The sequence below is a fragment of the Epinephelus lanceolatus genome, chromosome 12 (genome assembly GCF_041903045.1).
Source record: "Epinephelus lanceolatus isolate andai-2023 chromosome 12, ASM4190304v1, whole genome shotgun sequence".
Classification (NCBI taxonomy): domain Eukaryota; kingdom Metazoa; phylum Chordata; class Actinopteri; order Perciformes; family Serranidae; genus Epinephelus; species Epinephelus lanceolatus.
This window is the reverse complement of record NC_135745.1, coordinates 24,863,634-24,887,407: the sequence shown is the minus strand read 5'-3', so window position 1 is coordinate 24,887,407 and position 23,774 is coordinate 24,863,634. Positions and strand designations below refer to the sequence as shown.

The window sequence follows — 23,774 nt, the reverse complement described above, 5'->3', positions numbered from 1 at the left end:
TTATATTTAACATTTACATTTAGATTTGACATTTAGGCTCAACATTTAATATTTAGATTTAACTGTGATATTATATTTAACATATTTCAAATATCTTGAATATTTGAAATATGTTTTCTTTTTTTTAATGTTGTTTGAAGCTAAATGTGCCAAAATGTTGCTGTTAATTTCAGTGAGAGCCACTTTACAAATGGCACCACAGATTTTCTTTTTACGTGGGATTTTTTTTAGGTGGCTAGAATAGTATTGCTTTGCCCCATCCACATCAGTAGGCTACATTGCTTTTTGTGACGGTGCTCCTGCTGCTTCTCCAAACTGGAGGCCAACATCTACTGTGTGTAATACTCTGTGAATTAGAACCTCACACAACCCCACTCCAAAAAATCAGAACTTTTCCTTTAATGTAGGCGTTCATCCCAGGATTACATTCAATCAAATACAGGCCTAAATCACAGGTTAGATTAAATAATACTCTGTATGAAATTCTTGTTTGTCTTTATGTGGTGCCTCAGGGTTAAATGATTCTGATAAAAACAGTCAATCATGATGTGATTTCACAGATTTAATGTGCGCTCTCTACAGCTCAGTGCGCACAGGTGTTAACTGAAGCCTCTCCATGTGACAGCCGGTATGAAACTCCCACCATTGTTTGAGAGCAACACAAAGAACATTTCCACTTTCCAGCATCACATTCTGGGCCGCATACCATCAATACCTCTGGAGCATGAATGGTGACAGCAGGCAGCGGGACAGGTGATATGCGCGTTCACACTTCCAGCGTTTTCAAGGCTCGTTCTGCGCCTCTGTGGCCGCTCGGTCGTTTGTGATCGTGGTTTACTGTGGACTGTACGGGAATACAACGTGTGGGACTGTGCTGTAAGTCGAGAAAGTGAAGTTTATGGTGATTCACCCGCTGGAGGGGTGTCACTTCTCACAGTGGAGTGAGGTGACTTTACGCACAAACTCCATCCGAAGACTTGGAGTGATTACTGCGCGGTGGGATGGCAGAGGAAATCCTTAACGATTCCTTCCCAGATCTGAGAGAAGTGGAAAATAAGGTTGGCAGGAAAACACCGGAGAGTCTTCTGATTTGGATGAGGGATGCTGCGGACTGTGAGGATGGTTGGAGGTCTGATGTGGTGGACAGAGGAGACCGCGGCTCTGCCTTGAGCGACAGCTTTTCTGACAAGATAAGCAACTTAAAACAAGAGATGGTAATATATATGTTCTCAGCAATAAATACATCACATTATATAAATCCTATTTTGTAGTGACTCAGCATGACTTTGTATCATTTGAGTGCGCCTATATTTACCCGTATATACCCGCGCCTCTTTCCGTATTTGGCACTGCCACAACTGGCACAACTTGTTTCAGCCATCACTGCTTTGTTTATTCAAACCGCATGTTTTTCAGTGAACTGCAGAAATGTCAACGCATCTGAGCTTCACTCTCAGCCTCTTCACCTGCTCATGTGTAATATCTAATGACAGACTGTGTCACCTGTCTCTCTGCCACACCCCCCACCTGCCTCCGTCTCATTCACCTCCATTCATTTCACACATTCTGATTGGATTCCTCTGCTCAGTCTCTGCTCCTCAGCTCAGACCCTCCCTCAGTCTTTTCCATTCTTTTGCTCTGTTGTTCTGCTTCATGTGTTGTAGTCAAATGAGCACACAAGCAGGGCCTCACTAGTGGGGGGGGCATGTTATTTGCGGGGCCCCTGACTGATGTTAAATGCACACACATCTCTCAGCTCTCCCACCTACATACCTGCCATGCACACACACAATCCAGTTCCCATATTCACACCTACATCACGCTTATCTAACTCCTCACTATCTGTGCAGAGGTGGTTGCGTTCAGCCGATGTGAGGATTCTGCGCCAGCTGGTAGCCGTGCACGAGGGTATTGAGGCCATGCGTTGGCTGATGGAGGAGCGGGGCGCCTTCGCCAGCCACGGCAGCAGCTTGACAGGCAGCCTGAGCAGCCTGGTGACTGTGGAAGAGCACGGGCCCTCCATGTCCCCCTGCAGGTACAGTCTACAGCAGTGGTTCCTAACTGGTCCAGCCACAGGGTCCAGATTTCTCCTTAGTCATTAGTTCAAGGTCCACACAGTTTGATATATTCAGCATCATACTTGCATTTGGCCATGTCGTCCATCTACTTTGCTGCCTCTGTCAAGTAGCTGTCCATTAGTCACTCACTCTACAGCAGGAAACTGCACTGAAATTCACTGTAATTTAAAATGAAGTGTGTTTTTTATAAACCTGACACCTTGACACATTGCAGTCCATTTAGAATGGACTCATGACCCACCAGTTGGAAACCACTGACCTAACGTGTTTAGTTTAACAGGTGTACAGGACGATATTCTCATTGAAAATGTGCACTTACAGTATTTTTAGGCAAACTAAAATCAGGTTATATGTACAAAGACATGCATTAAAGCTACAGTTAGTAACTTTGAAAATATGTTTTTATTGTATTTGTTGACACTGTCACATCCATGCAGTATTACATGAGACAGATAATTTGTAAAAACAACAAATCATGTCCCTCCTCCTCTTCCCTGTGTTTCCAACAACCAGTCAGAGCTGAGGAGTTTCTTAGACAGCTGTCAGTTATGTCAGTCACTGCTGGTGAATTGAAGTCAAGCTGTCAAACTAGCAGAGGTGGGACCAAGTCATTGTTTTGCAAGTCACAAATAAGTCTCTAGTCTTTGCGCTCAGGTCCCAGTTACTGCAATTTGTTTTTTGTCAACTACTGTGTTGTTTTTGTACATGAACAAAATTATTTTTGGTATCATTTTTTTCCAACTGGCGTTCAGGGTTCTCTCCTGCAACTTGACTGGATGCTGTCAGACGCATTCAAACAAAAATGGAGCTGGGGAACTAAATGTCGACTTGCTGGGAATCAGTAGCATTAACATTAGTTGATTCAGGATATTATGGGACATGAATTGATTCATGGCATACTTTTTAAGTAACATTTTTAGTCTTTGAGTTTTGGGTAAGGTATCAAATATTTTTAAGTCAAAAGGCTCAAATCCAAGTGAAGTCACCCATCATTGGTGTTAAAGTGCATGTGGAGTTGCAAGTCTTTTTTGATTTTGTCAAGTCGAGTCTAAAGTCATAGAATTTGTGACTTGAGCCTAACTCGAGTCTAAGTCATGTGACCGGAGTTTGTATCTTTGCAAATAGGCAGCACAGATAAAATATGCATCAAAATTCTTTTACTGCATTACCTGTGTCTTCCCTCAAATGTTGTCAGAGACAGTAGTGTACTGTTTAGCTGTAAAATGAGAAAGTTTGTGACCCAGCTGCCATGTTGGAAACATGGCTGGAGCACACTTTTTATTTTACAGCTAAACAATATGCTATCCGGTGCCCACTAGCTCACCTGGTGGTGTGGGTGCCGCATGCACAATGGCAATGTCCTTGCCTCAGCAGCTGCAGGTTCAGTTCCAACTCTGGCACTTTGCTGCATGTCACCTTGTCTCTTTCTCCCCATTTCACACAAAATTCTCTTATCTAATAAAGGCAACAATGCCGAAAAATAATCTTAAACAATCACTAAAATATGTTTTTGAAAACATCAGATATGAGAAATACGGAATGCAGTAACAGAATGTAGACACTAGCTCACCTGGTAGTGCTGGTCCCCATGCACAAAGGCTATGTCCTTGCCGCAGCAGCTGCTGATTCGATTCCAGCTCTTGCCCTTTGCTGCATGTCATCTCGTCTCTTTTCTCCCCATTTCACATGAAACTCTCCTAGCTAATAAAGGCAAAAATGCCAAAAAATAATCTTCAACAGTCACTAAAATATGTCTTTGAAAACATGTAAGGTGAGAAATATGCAATGCAGTGATAGAATGTTGATTCATATTTGATCAGCACTGTCAAGTTTGACAGCCTGACTGAAGTTCACGAACAGTGACTGACATGATTGACAGCTGTGTTAGATGAAAGTTAGCTATGTCATCGTGACAGTTTCCACTAGTATGACAAAAAGTTGTGAACAGCAACTGTGACATATCAAGACGTGTTTTTTTAGATGTATCTACGACGGCCACTTCACTAGATCATTTTGTAATATTATTTATATATGTAGGAGTAGTATCCTTGGGCCACAAGCAGGGGCGGGGCCCAGGGTGTGCGGGGATCACTTTAGTATATGACAGTGGATTTTCAAGATACGATATGATAAATGTATACTTATAAAGGATATCATCAAACTCTTGGACTTGAATTAAGAATACCCTAACATCCTGCTGGTAGTTTCCAATTCAGTACAATTCAATAAGCTTTAATGGCATGACATTTCATATGTGTTGCCAAAGCACAATTACAGTTTAAGACAGTGAATTCAATTAACAGGACTGGAATATGATAGGTAATTAGATTATTAAAGAAACAATGAACAACAATGTATTAATACAAAATCATAGACATACATTTTAAAGAAAAAACCATTAAGCGAAGGAGTAAATAAAATGACAGTATGGGTCTGACTATTTCCACTACCGCTCCCGCAGAGAGAGCCTGAGTCCAACTCCAGACTTGATTGAAACCTCTGGTGAGGAATCAGCAGACCCACCAGCACACACTGAAGATGGCGTTTCAAACCACAAGACCTACTTCGACATGCTGATCCCCGACTCTACCGAAGCAAGACCTCTGAGTCCTTCCAGTCATGGCCAGGCCTCATCTAGCCCCGCCAATGGTTTGGTTAGCGCCAACTTACAAAAGGACTCGGATGTAGTTCCATTACATGACATCAAAGGCGGTGCTGACACCATCAGGAGAGCTCTCCTCAGATCGAACAGGGCAAGAAGAGAAGTGAAAGCAAATAATGGTAGTTTATCCCTCACTAAAGAGTCGGGGGAGAAACAGACAGAGCAACAAACTCAGGAGAGTTTCAGAGCCTCTCAGAACAATATGACAAAAGAGGAGGAGCATGCACCTGATAGTGAGACATCTTTGCTGGGCTATGATGCTCAGTGGTGCTGGGTGGAGTCTCAGGATGATGTGACGTTTGTATGATCTTTGAGCACAGTTTAAATACATTCTCTTTAAGCTCTTCAACAGTTACTGCCTGTAATGCAGTGAGATTTAAATGCACTTTGATGGATGAATTATGAATGATGCTTAATGATGAATGTGTCACAGTCTCTTATTCACTACTCTAAAGATTAAGATGTTTACAGTTTATTCTGCCTATTTTAGGAGTTCCACATGACACAAAACCTTTATTTAAAATGAAGGAAACCATAAATATGAAGAAGCTCTTTTAGAAGATATGTAGAAATGTTATGTCCAGTAAATGTTTTACACAGTTGGCACTGGAATTGCAGAGATATCATGAAGTCTGTCTTTCTGTCTTTTTAATTCGATTGCACTAAATTTTATTTAAATGTCTAATCACATTCAATAGACAAGAACAGCTGTCACTTCTCTCCTGTGCTTATTTCTCATATCTTCTCTCCTACATTATATGACATTATTTCTTGTTTAAATGGATCTGCTATTGGTTCTTTTATGCAATTTTAAAAAAGGTTTAAAATGAATTCTCAAATCATTTTGTTAATAAATATTTAATGAGTAAAATGGTTGGTTGTCGATTGTTATTTGATATAAGTAAATAAAATCAAACATTTACGTCACGATAAGAGTGATAACACTTGTTATAGAGGTCGTTTTATGTTTTATAAATAAGCAGTGGAGAGCTCTCTGCTATACGCTGCAGTCTGCTGGGGAGGAAGCCTGATGGACAGAAACAGGAAACGGCTAGATAAGCTCATCCGGAAAGCAGGCTCAGTGCTGGGCAGGAGCCTGGACTCGGTGGAGACCATCACAGAGAGATGCCCGAGGAGCAGGATGCAGGGCATACTAGACTGTGATAATCATCCACTGCACTGCATCTTGGCTGGACAGAAAAGCAGCCGCAGCCATCATCTCCTGTCACTGCGGTGCTGGACTGAGAGGTTCAGGAGGTCCTTCATCCCGACAGCCATCAGACTTCAATGGGAGAGGGAGCACATAGCGCATTTCCTCACTACACCCGCATACCCTCCTGCACTTTTGCACTTTGTACCTTCTGATAGTGTACACTGTTTACATGTAGATTATTTCTATTTTATTTTATTTTATTTTTACTTTTATATTTATATTTGTATTTATATTACTCGTTCTTGTACTCTTTTATGTGTCTTATATGTGCCTTAGCCACTGGACACGACAATTTACCTACGGGGATTAATAAAGTATCTATCTATCTATCTATCTATCTATCTATCTATCTATCTATCTATCTATCTATCTATCTATCTATCGTTGTGCCTTGAGAATTTGGCTTGTCCTATGGCGTGCTTAAAAAATTTGAAAACCACTGATCTATAAATACTTGATAAATACTTCATACTTTACATATTTCATATATATTCAAAACAAACAGCTAAGGACCTAGTACAGACCCCTGTGGAACTCCACAAGTAATATTCAGACATTTGGATTTGTAATTACCAATCTACACAAATGGTACTGGTTTACAATATAGCTTTTTAGCCACTTTCATGATGTATGGTATCAAATGCTTTTTTAAAAATCTATAAATACTCCCACTGCATATGTTTTGTTATCAATACAACTGGTTGTTTCTTCTGTTTACTCAATTAACGCCATGGATGTTGATCGGTTTGTTCTGAATCCGCACTGACTATCCAGTGACAGTTTGTGCTTTTCTATGAAATTGTATAACCTGTCAATAAAGAGCTTTTTCAATATCTTGGAGAACTGGGAAAGTAACCACAGTCGTTACAGAACTGTGTTTGTGCTCCGTCATACAATAAAATGTTGTTTATGTCCTAGAGAACTGGTTCCAAACTGGTCCAGCCACAATGTCCAGATTTCTCCTTAGTCATTTGTTCAAGGTCCACACAGTTTAATATATTCAGCATCATCCTTGTGTTTGACCATGTCCTTGGGCGAGTTTGCTGTCTCCATCATATAGCTGTCCATTAGTCACTCACTCTATAGCAGGAAACAGCACTTCAAAGTAAAAGCTTTGCGCTAGAAATTCATTGTACTTCAAAATAAAGTGCGTTTTTTTACAAATTTAACACATTTGTGAGTCACTTGTGGTCCATTCAGAATGGAATCGGGGCCCATTTTTGGATCAGGACCCAGCAGTTGGGAACCACTGTTCTAGAGACTGCATTGAAATATTAAAATCTGTCCTAAAAAAAACTTTTTAAGAGGGCAATGACTTGGTCAACACAAATTTATGTATATCAAATTTAGCATGCAGAGATTTATCAAACAATAAGTTCAACTCAGCTATACAGTTTATCATGCAAGTGTTGCCTTCCTGGATAATCCCTAGTTTGTACTTTCAAGAGTTCACATTGTAGTTAACACACGTGCTGTATTTGTGAACTATCTGATTTATATTTTGGCATTATGTTTTGTCTTATAACAAAATAATGTTGAATAAGGTATTTATGTTGCTTTTATAACATTTAAACATCATCTTTTTTTAAAATGACACAAATTCTAACTGAACTGCTACCTCTCGACTTCGTCAATGCGAATAATATTCATCTTTCCGACAGACCCCAAAGGCAGCACCCGACGACTTTAGTGACGTCGATATTTACATGGAATTCAGGAAGTGCCGTGCGGGAAGGATGATTTCTCAGTAGCGATGGACTGGTGTGACATTACAGGTTTATAAAGGACGATGTAATGTTTCAGACACTCGCAACGGAAACATGGAAGTTTGTTTTCTCCGTGGGCTCCTGTTGGTCGTCCTGTGGGCCTGGACGTTAGCAGACGGTGAGTGTTTTCACTGAAAAAGACGAAGTCAGAGGAAACTGGTATTAGCATGTTTGCTAACTGTCTCGATGTGCGCGTTCACCTGGATACAGGGACGTTTCGTATAATCCGCGCTCTGCTAAATGGTCTCAAACTACTCTAACATTCACATGAACATTGTTAAAGTGATATTTTTATCAACCTTATAAATAATATGAAGGTGACAATGTGTATCTTTATTGTATCTCTCAATAAACCGTGCCGCTATTTGGCTATTTAACTTGGTAACGTTTAAAGTCAGTTGCATGTCCAGCACTGTCTGCTGCATGCAGCTGGGTTTGTTTTCTATTCCAGTGTCAGATTCGTCATTTTAACTGCACGTGTTTGCATCTCTTAATGTCTCTGGTTAAATTTCTCCATTGTATAATTCTTCAAAATGAATATTTCTAATCATTTGTCCCATTATTTTAGTTGATTTATTTGCACACACTTTTATAGAAAAGACAGAAAGAAGAAATTAAAAGCTAAAAGATTGTGCAGGAGAGGTTAGAAGCCAAAAATGGCTCATGAAGATACCTCCCTTATTGAATAACATCAGAGAAAGATAAAAGCAAGTAAGAGTTACAGACTAAGAGGTAATATAAAATTGTTAGAGAGGTACAATTTACAAACTGAAATGCATTACAAATGAACCAATGAAATGTTAGGAGTCTTGGATCAGTCTTGTTTGCATTGTGTACTATTGTTATTTCATTGTCTGATTTATATGCGTTTATAAAGAGTGTTTCCTTTAAAATCTGCGAAGTCCTGAGGACAATAATAACTCACAGCCTTTTGTTTTCTACAATAGTTGTTTGAGGTTGTGGTGGTTTAAGAAATTTGTAAAACAGATGTAAAAACGTATTTTTAAAGCCCTGACGAAGACCTGCAGTGGTCTAAACAAGTTGGCTCTTTAATGAGTTAACCACTACAATTAAGGCTTTTTAATACTTCCTTGCTCATTTTCTATATTTTTGGAGTGCCTGTGTTTCCTTCCTGTGTATCCTGTAGTTTACCGATCTCCATGGGCACTGGACACAAGGTTTTGATCTACGATTGATATTAAAAAAAAATGTAGGCCTATATATATTGGTTTTTCACATCGGCAGAAATTGGCATGTTGGCTGATTTTGATATTTGACTCCAAGCCAATATTGGCAGATACCGCTGTAATGTGATGATGTGCTGATATTATCGTGCATCCCTAGTTTGTTTGCGTCAAACCACATTTTGAAATTTGTTCATTTAAACTGCATACAGAATTTTATTCCATACATTATATAGAAATAGGTAAAAGTAGTAGTAATTTTTCTACTGTGTTTCTAAAGGTAATATAAACTTTTTCAGTAAATGTTTAAAACTGGATTACATCAACTGTCATTCCTGTCACACTGAAGTTACTGTGCCTACAACTCGTTAGTTGCTTGTTTTGGGACTCAGAGAGAATGTCACTACAGTGTTGTCTGCAAATAAAACAGTTTGATACTCTCCCCATATCATTTATAGTACCTAGTACAGACCCCTATGGAACTCCACAAGTAATGTCTAGACAATTTGATTTGTAATTACCAATCTGCACTAAATGTTGCTGGCTTTCTTTCTTTTTTTTTTGTTCAGATTTTTTTGGGGCATTTTGCCTTTAATGGACAGGACAGGTAAGCGTGAAAGGGGGATGACATGCAGCAAAGGGCCACAGGCTGGATTCGAACCTGGGCCGCTGCGGCAACAGCCTTGTACATGGGGCGCCTGCTTTACCCACTGTGACGGAGCGGCCCCGTCACTGAGTGCGGGCAGTGCAACCATACACACACACACACAGACACACATGCTACGCGCTATGCGCTACACATTACACACCACTCATCAAACATTTCCGAGCCCCGTTCTGGTCCACTACATTGGTTGCAATTATCGCCATAATTCACCGCCCCACAGTTCTGTAGTTCGCACGAGGGTGCACACTCGCCGTTCTGCACGCCTGTTCATATCCATTTATATCACATAGACACTCACCGCAGTCGCCAGGTTGTCCTCCCCGCTGCCCTCTTGTCAGACGCCGAATCCGCCAAACAGGGGCGTATCGAGTTCCTGGGGTTTAAAGGGGACATAGCGGGAAAATGGTCACCTGATTAATTTAAATGTGTGTTTGCGCTAATTATGTTTATTTTGCAGTATTGGAGACTGTATGTTGACATGTTGAACAGTGAATATTTAAAGGAGCTTTTTCTCTGTATTTAACTATTTGTCAATACATTTTTATTTGTTTCTATTTGTAGGGAAACACTGATTTCACAGTTAATTATTCTTTTTGTGTCATGCCCAGTGGGAGGGGCTTATGATTTATAAGGCAGCCATCTTGTCCACGTTGGTGTGGAGAGTTGGTGGTACATGGCAGGTATTTGACAACAAGAGAAAGTATTGAGTGAGCGTGTTTTTGGACTATTGTCCTTGTTTTTTTGGCCGGTGGTCCAGCTGTAATTTGGGCTACTGAAGAACTCTGAACCCAGTGTACCTTTTTGTAAATATTTTGTTGTTACTTTGTACATTTTTTTTTTTTTTTACTGTTTTGGTTGGTTTGGTGGAATAAACACTTTAAAACGTATCTTCCTGACTACGTTATATTTTTCCCAGAAGAACCCCGCTACACCCACTAAACCACCAAGGCCCCATGTTGCTGGCTTTCTTCACAGTTTTTTAACCAGTTTAGCACAACCTCTCTGATTCCATACCTTTTCATTTTAGTGAGTATTATGTCATCATCTATGGTATTAAATTCATTCATTTTCTGTGACTGCTTATCCTGTTAGGGGTTGCAGGTGTGCTGGAGCCTATCCCAGCTGACACTGGGCGAAAGGCAGGGTACACCCTGGACAGGTCGCCAGACTATCACAGGGCTGACACATAGAGACAGACAACCATTCACACTCACATTAACACCTACGGACAATTTAGAGTCACCAGTTAACCTGCATGTCTTTGGACTGTGGGAGGAAGCCGGAGTACCTGGAGAAAACCCAAGCTGACACAGGGAGAACATGGGATTACATAACACTGTTATTTCACAACCATCTTGTGGTCTTGCATGTACAAACTAAAATGTGGAACTGAAAACAAACAAAAGAAACGCAAATCAAAAACAACACAAAAAGCCTCACATATACCAAATGAACTGGCCACACCAGGAACTACCAAATGTTTACAGTTCATCTTGATAACGAGGCCTCTTTCTTTTCTACAGATGGACAGGTGACATTTGTATCCGAGCTCTCGTCCAAACCGGCCCAGAAGTTGTCAAAGTACGGTTGGTACGGCAACGTGAGGCTGCAGAGGTTTCATATTCCAGAGGAAAGTGCTGTCGCTCGCTGGCTGTTCACCGTCACCAAGGGCCACAGCTTCCACTGTGGACAGCACAACGTCACCATGTGAGACACACTGAGCTCTGCATCATAAAAACATTTTATCAGCTTCTATTTATCCTCTTCTCAGTTTCTCTGCTGAATTTTCTGCCTTTTATTTTGTTGAAACTTACTTTGAAACTCTCTCCTTTGTAGCCATATTCAATATGGTGCCCCTCCAGTTATAAACCCAACAGGGACAAAGTTTCCAAATGCAACACTATGGAGCCCCTGTCTGTCTCTGATCCTGCCGGTGACATCACACAGCTCCACAACCTTTAACCTCTCCAATCCTGCTCCCGGTGATTGGTACATCGGTGCCCACTTGCCTGAAGATGATGGGCGCATTGAGCAGAAGGTTTGTATGGAGATGTAAACACAGCATGTGCTTGTCATTATGGTTTTTGGCTTTCTTAAATTTGTTGTCCCATTACTGGACTGTGTGTTCATCATATTTGTCCAAATAAGAACTTTGTTTTGCATTGAAATACCAAGGTAAAGTCTCAGTATTCCTCTTTCCCTTTTACCCCGACCTGTTCCACCGGAGCGGGGGGGGGGGGGGGGGGGGGGTGTAGGTGGATTGATTATTACACAAAGTAGCTAAACCACATTCTTCCTCTTATTCCTTTTCTTGGCCTCTGTCCATATTGCAGAATTGCAGCTCGTAGTGCAGTCTTGTTTACCGAGGGCTGGCCTTGAAAGAAAACTTCTTTTTGTATTTTGTCTTATCAGCTCAATTCAACTCCACTCCACTTTATTTATTTCACACAAACTTGCAGCACAAAATGCTTCATTTAGCAAACTTGAAACAACACAGACCAAAATGTGTATATATATATCATTTTTTCAAGACTAAAAATAGCACAGATAAAACAATAACATTTTAAAAAATCAATAAATTAAAATCAGTAAAATAAACCATAGAGATAAAAAAAGATGTAAAATCCAGTAACTGAAACTTGAAACTAAGGCTTTAACATTATATCTCCATTAGCCGCCCATTGTTTTTTCTGTTTATCGTCCTCCTGATTTATTAATCTTATCAGTTTATTAGTCATCTGACAAACTTTGAACGGCCTTTATGAGAGGTGGTTGACAGGGTCGATTGACTGAAGAGAATTATGAACCTGTGTGTGTATATGTATTTATCTTTTGTCTTTATCTGTTAGGGCTTTCCGTCCTGCTCCTACTTCTTCCAGCCTCAGCTGTCAATCAGGAGAGCGGTGGACACACCCATTTTACAGCAGGGCACATTCCTCCAGCAGACTGCAGCACCTGACAAACCTGCACGCCTTAAGTAAGTAAAACTGTCTGTGTGTGCATGTGGAGGAATTTTATTTACTCTGTTCCCATCCTGTGTTCTGTTTTATATTTGCTGGTGCAGTGATCTATCTGGCTCCTGGTTATGGTGTAGACTCTTCTTTCTTTACCTGCACGGGACCTAATTTAGATCTTTCATGTGCATATGTTCTGAAATGACAATACATTATCCTTATTTTTTTATCAGTCTATATAACTCCAGTTCATATATCTTTGTGTCTGTCTCAGGTTGTATGTTCCAGAGTTTGCCTCCTCTCTCTCCGTCTCCGTGGCTGACTGTTCGTCAGGGGAGGGAGCAGACGGTGAAAACTGTTCACTGCTCCTCAGGCTCGGCTCCACCTCTCTGCAGCAGCGCCCAGTAACAGTGAACTGCTCAGGGATTACCTGCTCCGCAGCTCTTTCCAACCCACCTTGGGATACCTGGTTACGGGTTGTTGTGGAGAGCAGCCTCGACAACCGCACTGTGACCTTTAGTATCGTCTCAAACTACACAGGTGATCACAGATACACACACGTCCATCAACATGAGTTTAAACACATTATATTCTGTTCTAATTTACTACCTGTGTGTGTGCCTCAGTGGGGTGTAAGCCAAAAAGCGTAGGCCTTAAAGTGGATGATGACATCACCAAGCTCCGCGGCAACAGCAGCTACGCCAACTCAACATCAGCAGGCAACAGCTCAGTGGTCACAGACGCAGCCGCCTTATACAACGAATCAGTATCACTGTTAACACCTCTGTTGCCGTCGGCGTGTGTGTGGAACATCCCCGTGCTCTACGAGGAGGTGGACGTACTGTCGCTCCGATTCACACCTGTCAACGGACCAAATGTCAGTGTCACAGATACACACCCCACACTGCTCACTTACCCCCTGCACCCACAGGCCACCGGTGGCACACTCAACCTACAGCTCACACTCAACACTGTGAGTACAACTGAGTCACTGAACATCTGATGAAGCCTGTTAAATTTGAGTTTAACAGAGTTGAGCTTTCATGCTGTTTTACTTTGATATGTGTGTGTGTGTTTAGACTAATGTAACCCTGGGGAACGGCAGCAGTGTGGTGGCCTGTCTCTCTCCATGGGCTCCAGTCCTCGAGCTCAACCACTCTCAACCCTGTCGCACAGGTAACACAGATAACCTGAGTTATTTATATTCGTACTGAGGAAATGATGAATGATGCATAATAAACACCTGGAAAGAACAACCATGGCTTAAAGGGATAGTTTGGGTTTTTTCAAGTGGGGTTGTGTGTAGTTAAACATATACCCCTTTTCTACCAACATAAGTGTGTGCACACAGGTTTTTTAAACATGGGTAAACCTGCTAAAAATAGGCGACACACTCCTTTTGCATTGCCAGTAGACCAGAGCCATGTTCTCAGCTTTTGTGTGTCATGTTCCACTTCATGGACAGGCTAGAAAGCAGCATGGAGAACTTTACAGTGGCTGCTTCTTTTTGTATAATTATTCAGTCTCTCTTTCTAACTCGGTGAAGATTAATTTTGAACGATGTTTGAGGGCTGCTTGGGCGGAGATGGACAGTATTTTGTAGTGGCACGTCATTGCATCTTGCCAATTAAAGGGCTAAAATGAGCCTGTTCAGCCTGGTTTTGCATTTCTGTCACTGCCAGTAGAAGCCAGAGCCGATAAATACCCGTGACTACTGTGGAGTCATTTGACCCTGCCAATTATAACCTTTCCCATTAAATACAAAAGCGAGATGTGAGTGGGTGTTAGCAGGTTTTTTGTGCAGTGGAAAAGTGGGTATAGTCAGTCATAGTATCTGGTATTATGATTCAAAATTGATTCTTGATTCAGTACATAAGGGTGCTAACTTCAGGATACTCCAGTCTGCTGTAAGCTAAGTAAGGCAGTGTGGCAAATGATGGTATGAAGAAAGAGTAAAGTGTGTATATCATAGTTTTTATATTTGAAATAGTTAGACCTCAACTGATGCAACAATGTAAACACACAAAGGCAAACCTTACGCTTTCATCTCTGGGTCACATACTTCAGTGTTCCTGAAGTATGTGACTTTCATTTTGCAAACCTTGCATATTGAATAAGTTATGTCAAGCTGCCTCTTTCGTGGGAGAATGTGGAATCAAAAGTGCACCACAACGCTCACCTTCAATGGAGACGGGACTGGCTGAAATTCTTGCTGCTTTATTGTCCATTTTAGGTAGGCTGCGGACTCTGAGAACTATTGTAGCAGCAGCTGCAACTGACTGACTAGCAGTCACACTGCTTGCTGCACTCTGTCTTCGGTAGAATCTACATAATCTACCACAGAAGCCAGAAACAGCACACAGCAAGTCAACACTGGCAGGCCGAGGAAAAAAAGGATAGTGTGCAACGTGCTGTGTGTTCAGTTTGGATAAAAGATAAACAAATAGCCATTTATTCAACGTATGTTTCGTGGTTTGATTGCTCTGCAACTGGAGCCGGCCGTTTATTGTCTGAACCCAACACAACAAAGGAAGCTGTGTCATCGACCGTGCAAAGCATGTCAGCCAGGTCAGGCCGGGTGAAACATCCATGTAGCTGCAAGTAATAGACTAAGCTCCTAACACTGTCTTCAAAGCCTCCAGACTCCTTTGACAAAAGCAGTACTTTTACATCGCTGAACACAGGAGTTGCTGGTCTCCTGCTGCCTCTTATCAGTTAGTTTGTTTGTGTGACTTTGGTGTTTAAAAGGGTGAATTAGGGTGAATTTCACCCTTTACCATTGCCTAGCTTCACTGTTGATACTCCTACCTGCTTCTCCAAACTGGGGACATGCCAACAGCCATCTACTAGATGCTTCATACAACCTCACTCTAAAACATTCACACTATCCCTTTAATGAACCAGGCAACATCAAGATAGAACAGCAGAAAATAGTCCAGCTGATTAAAAGTAGCAAATGGGAGCTTGACTTTGTCTTGTGTGTATCTGCAGCTTTGTTTGGAGGATACGGTGTTCATGTGAATGTCAGCGTTCCTAAAGCTGTGGTCAGGCTGCCTTTTCCTCAGTCGACAACATGGTACCTCACCCTGCAGCTAACATGCAACAGGTAACACAGACACATGCAAATATTATATGTCTATCTTGTATTGTGTGTGCATCCTCCCTCAGATAAGGATCACACTACTCTCAACACACAGTAGATGTTTACTGTTTTCCTTTACTAGATTGTGTTTTGATAGTGTTATGGGCTGGTCTCATGGTTAAAATGTAAAATGTGTGTGCTTTTCTTGCAGCAGCGACTGTGGTAATACATCGTTGGTGTCTGTGCTCCCAGAGGTGTTCATCAGCGCCTGTGTAGAGGACTGTGGGACATATGGTGAATGTAGACTGCTGAGATCCTACAGCTACCTGTACGCTGCCTGTGTCTGCAAGGCTGGTACGACACACACACACACACACACACACACAAACAAACATAAAGGTACTTTGCTTTCACTTAAATAACCTGAATAACTAGTCTACAGCTCAGTGGTGTTGCACACTTCTGCAAACCACTGATGCGCTACATTTGCATGATTCATACGTATCAACATTTCTAGAGCGACATAGTATATAAGCTGACTTTCTCATCGGGAGGTTGATGGGATGGTGGATGGTGTAACATCTAGGTGAGACACTAGCCAAGCTGCAGACCCCTGTTTTAGATCAACAGGCAACAAACCGGTTGTTTATGAGCAAGTGGTTGCTGTGTTTCCAGCAGCTTTTTAGGCACCAAACATGGGTGTTATTCAGAGACCTGTAGCTGTTTTTCTAGCAAAGATAGTGTCACAAAAAGCAGCTGTTTTTTTTAGAGAGACATTAATGCATTTTCAACAACACCTATGCTCTGCAGACCACTGTTCAAGACCAAAAAAACAACAAAAACAGTTGTTTTTGAGTAAATCACTGCTGTGTTTCCAGCTTTTTTTAGCCCCCTAACGTGGGTGTTTTTTAGCAACCCATAGCTGTTTTTTTATTTGTTCTTGTTTTTTATTTATTTCAGTGGGAATAGTGGCATGAAAAGCGGTTGTTTTTTACAGACATATGCTTCTTTTCCAGGGGGTACCCTGCCCTTAAAACTGGGTATCCTAAGCCAAAACTCGATCTTTTCCTAACCATAACCAAGTGGTTTTTGTCCCTAAACATAATCGCACATTAACCACAGCGTTGTGAAAGTTTCAACTTATCCGCTACATAACATGCCAATGTAACGTATCCATGGTTTGCAGAAACGTGCAATGCCAACATTTTCTTCAGGTGATTTGGTTGCTACTCAAACAAAAATAATAAGTTTCCTCGCTGTATTCTTTCCTGCTATTTACTGATTCATTCTGTTTTGTATTTATTTGACTTCAGTTTGTGTGTGTGTGTGTTTGCAGGCTGGAGCGGTTGGGGCTGCACCGATGATTCGACAGCTCAGTCGTACCGCCGCCAGCTGGCAGCAACTCTTCTGCTCACGCTCAGTAACCTCTCCTTCCTGCCTGCCATGGTGGTGGCCATCAAACGCTGCTACATCACTGAGGCCTCTGTCTACCTCTTCACAATGTTCTTCTCCACGGTAACACACACACTCGTGCATACATGTGGGAATACATATTACATTTATTCCTTGAGGATTGTCGTTATGGTGTAATGCTACGTAAGAGGGACGTTTCGAGAAATCAAAGCAAGAATTTTGTCGGAGTTTACAATGTGTGAAAACTTGTTAGCTCAAGCTTTGCAAGTTTTTACTTGAGTCATTATACTTTCAGTGAGCCCAGGAGACCTAAACAAAAACTGATCCTCCTTACAAGACAGTGAAGACTGCCATCCAGAGTTTTATATTCTGATCATGTACAGTTAAGGCACAAAGTGTACCTTTTACACCTGCTAATATTTTTAGGACTTAAAGGGAAAATTTGCCACCTTTACATGTTTATCCAATCAGTGTTGATGGTAAATGTAGTTGATTAAAGCAATAAACCCCTCAGTGTGATCCTTATTGACCTAGAAAGCTGAGCTCACAAGCAAAATCTGTTCTTCCTGCTTGCAGCGCCATCTTTTGACGTAACAGTGATATAGTTAGACGCAGGAAAAACTACAAGCTGGTTTTGTTCTCCAGGTAGCCCAGTAGAGTGCTCTAGATGCCACTCAAAAACAAAACTTCCTTGTTCTTTTCACTTGTATTGCAAACTAGATATGTCTCAAACAGTGGAAATGTCATCATAAAATATGAGTTCAGAGGATGTTACGGATGAGGATACATTTCAGAGAGTTTTGGCAGACTTGGACATGCGGCCATATTTATTCGAGCCAGAGTATATACCTGAAGAAATGCAGTGGAGAATGGCTGAGGCAGGGCTGCCTTGTGAGAGGATATGAACGGTGGGGACCCTCCAGAACCTGAGCTGCCGAGAGCAAACAGCAACCGGTGGTGCTTTTACTCCAGTTGCCCGCCGATGCCAACAGAAACAGAATCATTATGCTGCAGTTAATTCCAGCATGGGCTTTTGTTGGATGCTGTAGCTGATGCTGAGAGAGCCCATGTGTGCGTTACATTAATATGGATGAAAATTTAACTCCTCACTTGGACAAAGGTGTGCCACAGACATTTGGGATCCTGAAGATAAACTGGAAAAGATAACCAATTGACTAGTAAGTGAGTATTTTTGTCACCTAATTTTGTTGAGTAGCCTCTTTACAAAAAAGATGATTCATTTCAATTGAAAGGTGAAAAACAGAAGAAGTGAAGCAGTGATGCGCTGCCGTGGACAATGTGAAAAATACTGAAGAGTGTTGCTGTGTTGGTTCACGCTGCTGCAGACTGCAGAGCATCCATCTTTTGTTTTGTTACCTGCAGAAGAATAGGCTCTACTTATAGACCTCAGCTACACCATGTTTTAGCCATCAAAGTAGGTAACAGAGGGCTACATGCTAGCAGGCTAGTGATAGTTATGGGCGTCAGAAGCTCATATACAAGGCAACCAGGCACACGTAGGCACTGCTGGAGCTCAGCTTTCTCTGTCAATACACACACTGAGGAAGTTATTGCTTCACTTGACTCCATCTACCATCAACACTGACTGGGCTTCCATTTAAAAGGTGGTGAATTTTTCCTTTAATTATATATTCTATACCATGTGTATGTGTCATGTGTCATAAGTAGAATGATTCATCTTTTTCCGTGTCTATTCTTTTCATATTCCAGTTCTATCACGCGTGTGACCAGCCCGGTGTAGCTGTACTGTGTATAATGGACTACGATACCCTACAATACTGTGACTTCCTGGGGTCGGTCTGCTCCATCTGGGTCACCATCCTGTGCATGGCTCGCATCAGAGACACTTTCAAATATGTAAGACACTGACTATGGCCTGTAATACTATTAAAACACTGAACTGAGGATTAAAGGAACACTTCGCTGGCAAAATAATCATTTGTATATCGATGACTCACCCTATGGTACGTTAAATTTGTGAGGAAGAATTAGTTTTTCTTGCATACCTCCACATGGAATCCAAAAAAAGCAAACATTCTTGATGAGTTGAAGTTATAGGGGTCCACGTTGAACTTGAATTCAGTGTAACATGGGCATTTTGGGGCTGAAGTGTTCCTTTAATATGATATTTTCAGTGCTAAGATTTGTTTAAAAATGTCTTTATATGATCACCTTGTGTTTGCAGACTCTGTTCATGCTCGGGGCTCTGCTGATAGCCATGTCAATGCAGCTGGACCGCAAAGGCCTGTGGAACCTGCTGGGCCCTGTCCTGTGTGCCATACTGTTCATGGTCATTGCCTGGGTAAGACATAGGAAATTTATAAAACACTACCTGACTGGAATCTGCTGCTGACGTCTTAGTTGCTGCTGCTGAGTTTTTCTGAATCTAGCTCTGTTTGGTTTACAGGTGTACCGAGGGGCAAAGCGACGACAGTGCTACCCGCCTTCTTGGAGACGCTGGGTCTTCTTCCTCCTCCCAGGAGCACTCTGTGCCCTGATCGGGGTATGTTTATACATTTTTGCCGAGACAGAGGACAACTACTACTACACACACTCGCTGTGGCACATCCTGGTGGCCAGCTGCGTGGTGTTCCTGCTGCCGCCGAAGGAGAAGGACAGGGAGGCAATGGGCTGGAGCCGCGGCTGGAGCTGGAGCTGGAGACCCCGGGTTTGTGGGTACACGCTCTGTCAGAGCAGCAAGGATGAACTCTACACTGTCACATAGTGGGACAGGAGATTCTGTAAGGAAGCAAAGTGACCAGACATTGATTGTTAAACAGAACTGCAAACATTCACGTAACAGGTAAAACGACACACAGGGTGTCGGAACCTTACAAAATCCTTAAAGGGACAGTTCACCACAAATCAAAAACACACATTTCCGCTTACCTGTAGTGCTGTTTATCAGCCTGATTTCTGGAGAGAGACATTGCTGTTGAGTTTTTGAAATGTTTTTTTTTTTTTTGAGGGTTTGAGCACCACAAGCTGAGTGCTATCTAGTTCCATTATATTGGAGAGAAGGCAGACATCTCTACGGGTGATATATCCAACAATCTGCAATTCACATTATTTTTAATTTTGGGGTGAACTGTCCCTTTAAGACTGTGACTCTTCAAAGTTTCTTAATAACTTGAATAAAGCAATATAAATTCAGATTTATTCCTATATTCTCATAGGTCTAATATTTTATAGTCGCACTGACAGATGGTTTAAAACTCTTCTGAAATTGAATAAAAAAAATCTGTAAAAGTCTTAACTCGCAACATCCTGAAACACACACACACACACACACACTTAAACCCAAATCAAACCTACTGAAACCTCTGAGGTGGTCCGTTCCACAAGCTTCACTCTGAACAGCAAAACCTTCAGGTAGCAGACCACCTGACCTTTGACCTCATGACCAGGAGTTTGTACATATTGTGTATGTACCTATAGGCTAGGAAATCAATGTTTGAAATATTTATAAGGAATAGCACTTTGTGGGGCTCTTTTAAATCTTTATATTCAGCCTGTTGTTGCTGAAAAAGTACACTATATATTTATGTAAACACTCCTCATTCTTGTTTCCTCTTGTATTTTTTTTTTTCTACACAGGCCGGGGCAAAGTCTGAAAATAGTTTTTGATCCATTTTAAATGTGCTTGATTATTAACTGCCAGGTATTTTAACAACCTTTGAAATAGTTTGGCTTTTCAGCTTTGTTCTGGAACTTTCAACCATATGACATGGTCCTCATCAGAGGATGACATTAGCTTTTTATCTTTGAGATGTGTCATTGCAGAGCAGAAAAGTTATAAAGAACATAGAAATGGTGCAGAAGCTGAGAACAGCCGTGCTCACAGTTATTTTTTTAATGCCTTTATCTCGAGATCACATATAAATTATTTTGTTTTCTAGAGAAAAACAAGCTTTGTTTTCTTAGGAAAACAAGATAATCATCTAGAGATGAGAGAGTACAGCTGCATCTGTACTCTGAATGGGCGGGGTTTAAACTGAAAATGAGTGTGGTTCCAATCCGGAGTGGGTGGAGTCTTACCAGAAGTAGTTGTTTGAAAGCTGAGATTGATAAGGCTCGATTGGAAGTTGCTATGTTTATTGTTTATTATAAAAGTATTTACAGAACAATCTCAGAATTGAGCTTCAGATAATTTTGATCCCGAGAGTAAGAGTTGGAACACAGCTACTCTAGCGAGGATTTTCCTTCTTCACAAGTACAGATATTGACACATTTTACTCGTATGAAAAAGTACATTATTTGTACAGGACACTTGTTTCATCTGTACAGGACACTTGTTTCATGTTCGGCTCAACCCTGTAATCATCTTGTTACCACAAGAAAACAAAAGTCCAAATTCTCAAGATAATGAGATAATTTATCACGAGAAAACAACTTTTGTTTTTCTGAGATCCGGAATAAGTTTGAATAACTTAAATGAGTGTCTGGTTGATTTTATTGTTTTCATTTTTTAGAGATATTTTTGGGGGCTTTTTGCCGTTATTTTATAGGACAGATACAGCGTGAAATGGGGGGGATAGAGGGGATGGCCACGGGCTCAATTCCACCCCCTTTGCTGCATGTCATTCCTCCTCTCACGCTGTAGCTGTCCTATCAAATAAAGGCAAAAAGCCTCAAAAAAATCTTTTTTTTTTCTTCTTAAATTGCACGCACGGCTGCTCTCAGCTTCAGTATAATTGAAATGATTTAAAACCAGTTAATTACGCTTTCCTCTCAACACCTTGATAATGCCTTCCCATAATCCACATCTTTACATCCTGTACTGTTCATAACAGGAAGTTATGTTCACGCACAGACTGTATTGAAAGTGAATGACTCAGTGTCCTTTCTTTTATTGTCTCGTCTCTCCTCTCTAAAACCTGACCAGTCCTTTACCTTTCTCCACCACTCATTCTGAAGCACTTTGATTATTAAGAAGCTGGTTCCTCTGTGTAATGTACATGTACATAGCCCATGTGTGTATGAACGGGCACTTTATGAATGTATATTCAGATTACTGTGTCCAGTGCCTCCTCTTGTCATCATCTTTGTGAATGAGTGAACTCTATGTACTGTACGAGTGTGTGTGTGTGAATGTGTGTTTTGTCTCTTGCACCAGCGAAGCTACTGAGCACTTTCCGTACTTTATTTAAAGTTAGACACAAAGTCCATGTGTTTATTTCTCAGCGTCCTTCGATGTTCTTTTCTCATTGTGGTTTTGCACAGATTCAGATTGAACTGTAACTCTCATAGCCTTCCTCTCATTTTTGAAATGTTTGTGTGAGAGTGTGAATCACTTTGTTTACTCGTCACATTTAAGTACAAAGTATGAAAGGCGTTCTACCACTTTAACACACTGTAGCTCCCATTGTGTGTAAACATAAAGAAATGTAACGTTCAATGTAATTTTACTTCCTTGTACTGGACACATACTTTTCAATCCTTAAAAAATCCAAACAGCATCTAGCCACCAAAAATAAACCTGTTGTATAAGGAGAACAGTTTCATGATGTATTTATTTATTTATTTATCTATTTTTGCTCTTCACATGGACACACTCTCATACTGTTTTTCTTTCCTCAGGCACTCACCATACACACACACACACACACTCTCTCTCGAGTAGATGGGACCATGGAGGGAAGCGGATTATCATAATCCTCAGAAATATAGAAAGTGTTTATTTGGAGTGCTGAGACACACAGTTCACAGTGTGTGTGTGTGTGTGTGTGTGTGTGTGTGTGTGTGTGTGTGTGTGTGTGTGCGCGTGTGCGCGCCTGTGCCGGTGCAGTATATGGCTTACCTCCATTAGTAAATTTGATGGGCTCTCAGATCCTGCAAAGCTGCCACAGATCAGTGCAACAGCATCAAGCCTAACTGCTCATTGTGTGTCTGATAGTCAGGGTTCCTAAGGTCAAGGTCTTGTTTTCCAGGTCTTGAAAAGTCTTTAAACGTTTGGAAAATTTCTGGAATATTGTTGAGTGTAATGGAATTGTTACAGTAATCTTCCATGTAATGTAACAACGGTGAATCTATTTTCTGTGGCTGTTGACCCAACGTTGGTCTAATATGCGTTGATGCGTGACGTTTTGTTTGCAATCGCACACATTTCTTCATTTTCTCCCAAGATTGTGTCTCTCCCTCTTTGTATGCCAGCAACCTGGAATTATGTTTAACTAATTGGGGCACGAAAATGTGACTCTGAGCAAGTTGTTGCGATTTATTTCAAAATATGGGTTGAAAGGCACTGAGCAACTTGGTAAGAAATGTCCCACAAATTGCAAAACAAGTAATACATATAGAAAATTATTTTATTATTATTTTTTTTATCATTACTATTATTTAAAATAGCTAGGGACAAACTATATTTATAATTATTGTCATATTTATTTTCATATACATTTTATTTTATAGGTTACAGAATTATTATAATTTCTAAGCACTATTTTCCGGTCATTTCCTTGTTTGTTTTTAATTTCTGATTTATTTATTTATTTATTTATTTTTATTAACTAATTTCCTTGTTTTTAATTTTCTTTTTTTACTATTTTTTTTTTTTGCTGGGTCATTTCTTTTTTCATTGCTCAATGGTTTCTTCCCACGTTTTAAAAGAAATCAAGCCGAATTGCTCAGGTTTCAAACAGTTAACTTAAACTGTCAGGCAAAACTGGCTGCAATGTAACCACTCAGGGCATGTTCGCACCGTCAATTCACATCCGCTAAAAGTGCCTTTTTAT

General features: G+C 40.9%; 2 protein-coding genes across 2 annotated transcripts; both read left to right on the top strand.

The window, feature by feature from the left end:
- The first annotated feature begins 667 nt into the window (after positions 1 to 667).
- LOC117272370 (uncharacterized) lies at positions 668 to 5,601 on the top strand. Its single transcript, XM_033651265.2, has 3 exons — positions 668 to 1,214; positions 1,851 to 2,035; positions 4,540 to 5,601. The coding sequence occupies exons 1-3, from the start codon at positions 1,002 to 1,004 to the stop codon at positions 5,045 to 5,047; spliced, it is 906 nt and encodes a 301-aa protein (XP_033507156.1). The 5' UTR covers positions 668 to 1,001; the 3' UTR covers positions 5,048 to 5,601.
- A 2,066-nt stretch (positions 5,602 to 7,667) lies between these two features.
- On the top strand, positions 7,668 to 22,538 carry pgap6 (post-glycosylphosphatidylinositol attachment to proteins 6). The gene is made up of 13 exons (XM_033651290.2): positions 7,668 to 7,837; positions 11,094 to 11,277; positions 11,407 to 11,608; positions 12,420 to 12,547; positions 12,799 to 13,064; positions 13,151 to 13,497; positions 13,604 to 13,700; positions 15,516 to 15,630; positions 15,818 to 15,960; positions 16,943 to 17,121; positions 18,751 to 18,897; positions 19,226 to 19,342; positions 19,448 to 22,538. Exons 1-13 carry the CDS (start codon positions 7,774 to 7,776, stop codon positions 19,763 to 19,765), a joined length of 2,307 nt encoding a protein of 768 aa, XP_033507181.1. The 5' UTR covers positions 7,668 to 7,773; the 3' UTR covers positions 19,766 to 22,538.
- Positions 22,539 to 23,774: the final 1,236 nt, after the last annotated feature.

What these genes read in the sequence shown, in the direction of transcription:
- LOC117272370 (XM_033651265.2), top strand. Translation starts at nt 1,002, where the DNA reads ATGGCAGAGGAAATCCTTAACGATTCCTTCCCAGATCTGAGAGAAGTG. An exon ending in GCAACTTAAAACAAGAGATG is followed by an intron (nt 1,215 to 1,850) that starts GTAATATATATG and finishes CTATCTGTGCAG; the next exon opens with AGGTGGTTGCGTTCAGCCGA. An exon ending in CCCTCCATGTCCCCCTGCAG is followed by an intron (nt 2,036 to 4,539) that starts GTACAGTCTACA and finishes CCGCTCCCGCAG; the next exon opens with AGAGAGCCTGAGTCCAACTC.
- pgap6 (XM_033651290.2), top strand. Translation starts at nt 7,774, where the DNA reads ATGGAAGTTTGTTTTCTCCGTGGGCTCCTGTTGGTCGTCCTGTGGGCC. An exon ending in TATCGTCTCAAACTACACAG is followed by an intron (nt 13,065 to 13,150) that starts GTGATCACAGAT and finishes TGTGTGCCTCAG; the next exon opens with TGGGGTGTAAGCCAAAAAGC. An exon ending in TCACAATGTTCTTCTCCACG is followed by an intron (nt 17,122 to 18,750) that starts GTAACACACACA and finishes TTCATATTCCAG; the next exon opens with TTCTATCACGCGTGTGACCA.